This window comes from Penaeus monodon, chromosome 33, assembly GCF_015228065.2.
Source record: "Penaeus monodon isolate SGIC_2016 chromosome 33, NSTDA_Pmon_1, whole genome shotgun sequence".
In the NCBI taxonomy this organism is placed as follows: domain Eukaryota; kingdom Metazoa; phylum Arthropoda; class Malacostraca; order Decapoda; family Penaeidae; genus Penaeus; species Penaeus monodon.
The window spans coordinates 12,310,674-12,312,485 of record NC_051418.1 but is presented as its reverse complement, the minus strand read 5'-3'; the positions used below and the strand labels follow the sequence as shown (position 1 = coordinate 12,312,485).

The following is a 1,812-nucleotide window of genomic DNA, read 5'->3' as shown; positions in this document are numbered from 1 at the left end:
TATTCCAAGAAAGATATTTACCTATCACATTTTGAAAGTGATTTGTACATTCCTTGGTCTTCATAACAATCATTTGGACAGAAAAAAAGGACCCGACTGAAAATTCAGATAAAGAGTGCAAGTATTTTTATTTTCAATACACACTTTTTTCACACAATTGTAGAAAAAAATTAGACAACCTGAAGTTGAAGAAATTACAATAACCAAATTCATTTTATATACTTTAATCAATTTATACTGATATCATAAAATAACAGATTAATGCCAACACGTCTAAGTGTAGAGGAATGCCTCACATTATTTCAAGAGTCAACATTCAATGCCTTGTTTTATTGACTGGTTTAAAATTTATTTAGCCACATGCAGTGTACAATTAATCTGAAGGGAACTTAAATAGATATGCATACGAGATTTGTAAAGAAAGGCACTCACTACATAATTCTTCATTGCCAATTGATGAATATATTTACAAGAAAACCTGAGGAAATATCTGCAAATTTCCTTAACAATTTTAGCTTTACAGATAAAGGTATATACGATAAAACACTGCTTACGTCAACCATCGACAGGCTCACAGTGATTGGGAATACTCTATACAATATATATATAGAATGCTTAAATATTATCCACTTGTCTTAAGCATCATGTCGGTTTGTACAGGGCAGTGGTTTTTTGAACCAGCTTCACTGTTGGTGCTGGCGGGATGGGTGCCCAGTGCTAGTGTTAGCACTCTCCATTTTTACTGTTTGTGGGGGGTTTGCTTGAACTATCACCTGACCGTGATTTAAATGAGCTTGATTAGCCTGCACTGGCACACTGGAGGCATGTGTTACAACAATGTTTCCTTGGCTGACATTGTGAACTGCTGTTGGGGCTTGCGACACTACGACTTGGCCATCTAGTGCTGCTACCTGCTGCTCCAACTCGTCTCCTATGGCATCTGCAAGGATAACCTGGTCAGCAGTCACCTGAGAGATGACCTGGCCAGTTGAGGGGTCAATGGTTACAATGTGAGCTCCCTGGAGAAGGTCTGGTGGTACATCTTGTGCAAGAACTACTTGAGTTACACCTTCAGGTAAGTTGATCTGTCCACCCAGAACACCAGTGACTTGCTGAAGGACCATCTGACCATCACCAACATCCACAGCCTCAACCTGGGTGACCTGACCAGCCTGACTAACCTGCACATGACCCTGGGCAGCTTGTTCCTGTGGTACAAAATGATGTGAAACAATGGGCACACGCTCATTCATAATGTCATCCATCATCTCTTCCACACTCTTACCAGCTGTATAGAACTCCTCCATTTGTTCCATTGTTACCTTCCATTCAATCAATCGCCAAAGATTATATTTGAGTACCTCATACTGGCCTTGACCATAATCTTCAATCATTTTCACACCATAATGCTGAAGTACTCTACCAAGAACCACTGATACATGTTCTTCTAGTAGTCCACAGTTCATGAGCAAATCATGGTCAAACAATTTTTCAAGCAGACGTCGACATTTCATGTCTAATGTATCTGCCATAATAGTTTCTGGTTCTCTTGGCTGGGTAGATGAAACAGTTGCTGTCATCACTGGGGCACTTGTCTCTTCCTTCACCCTTCCTGCCTCTGAAACAACAGGTATTGTCTTGCCTGGAGGTAAGAGACCAGCCAATTTATTCATATTAACTTTTACGCCTGAACTGTAGGCATCTGTTACAGTTGTTGTCACTGGTGCAATATCACGTGTTATAATTGTTATGGGTTGATGAGCAGTGATAATTGGAGTTGGAGCACTGACTGGAGCAGGTGGTGTGTCCATT

The 1,812-nt window shown here is 40.3% G+C and overlaps 1 protein-coding gene across 1 annotated transcript in view; it reads right to left on the bottom strand.

The window, feature by feature from the left end:
* Nucleotides 1–109: 109 nt before the first annotated feature.
* Nucleotides 110–1,812, bottom strand: part of LOC119594046 — a gene marked incomplete in the record, with an annotated part of 8,684 nt that continues 6,981 nt past the window's right edge. Inside the window, 1 exon segment of the mRNA XM_037943078.1 lies at nucleotides 110–1,812. Coding sequence (XP_037799006.1) covers nucleotides 684–1,812 — 1,129 coding nt within the window.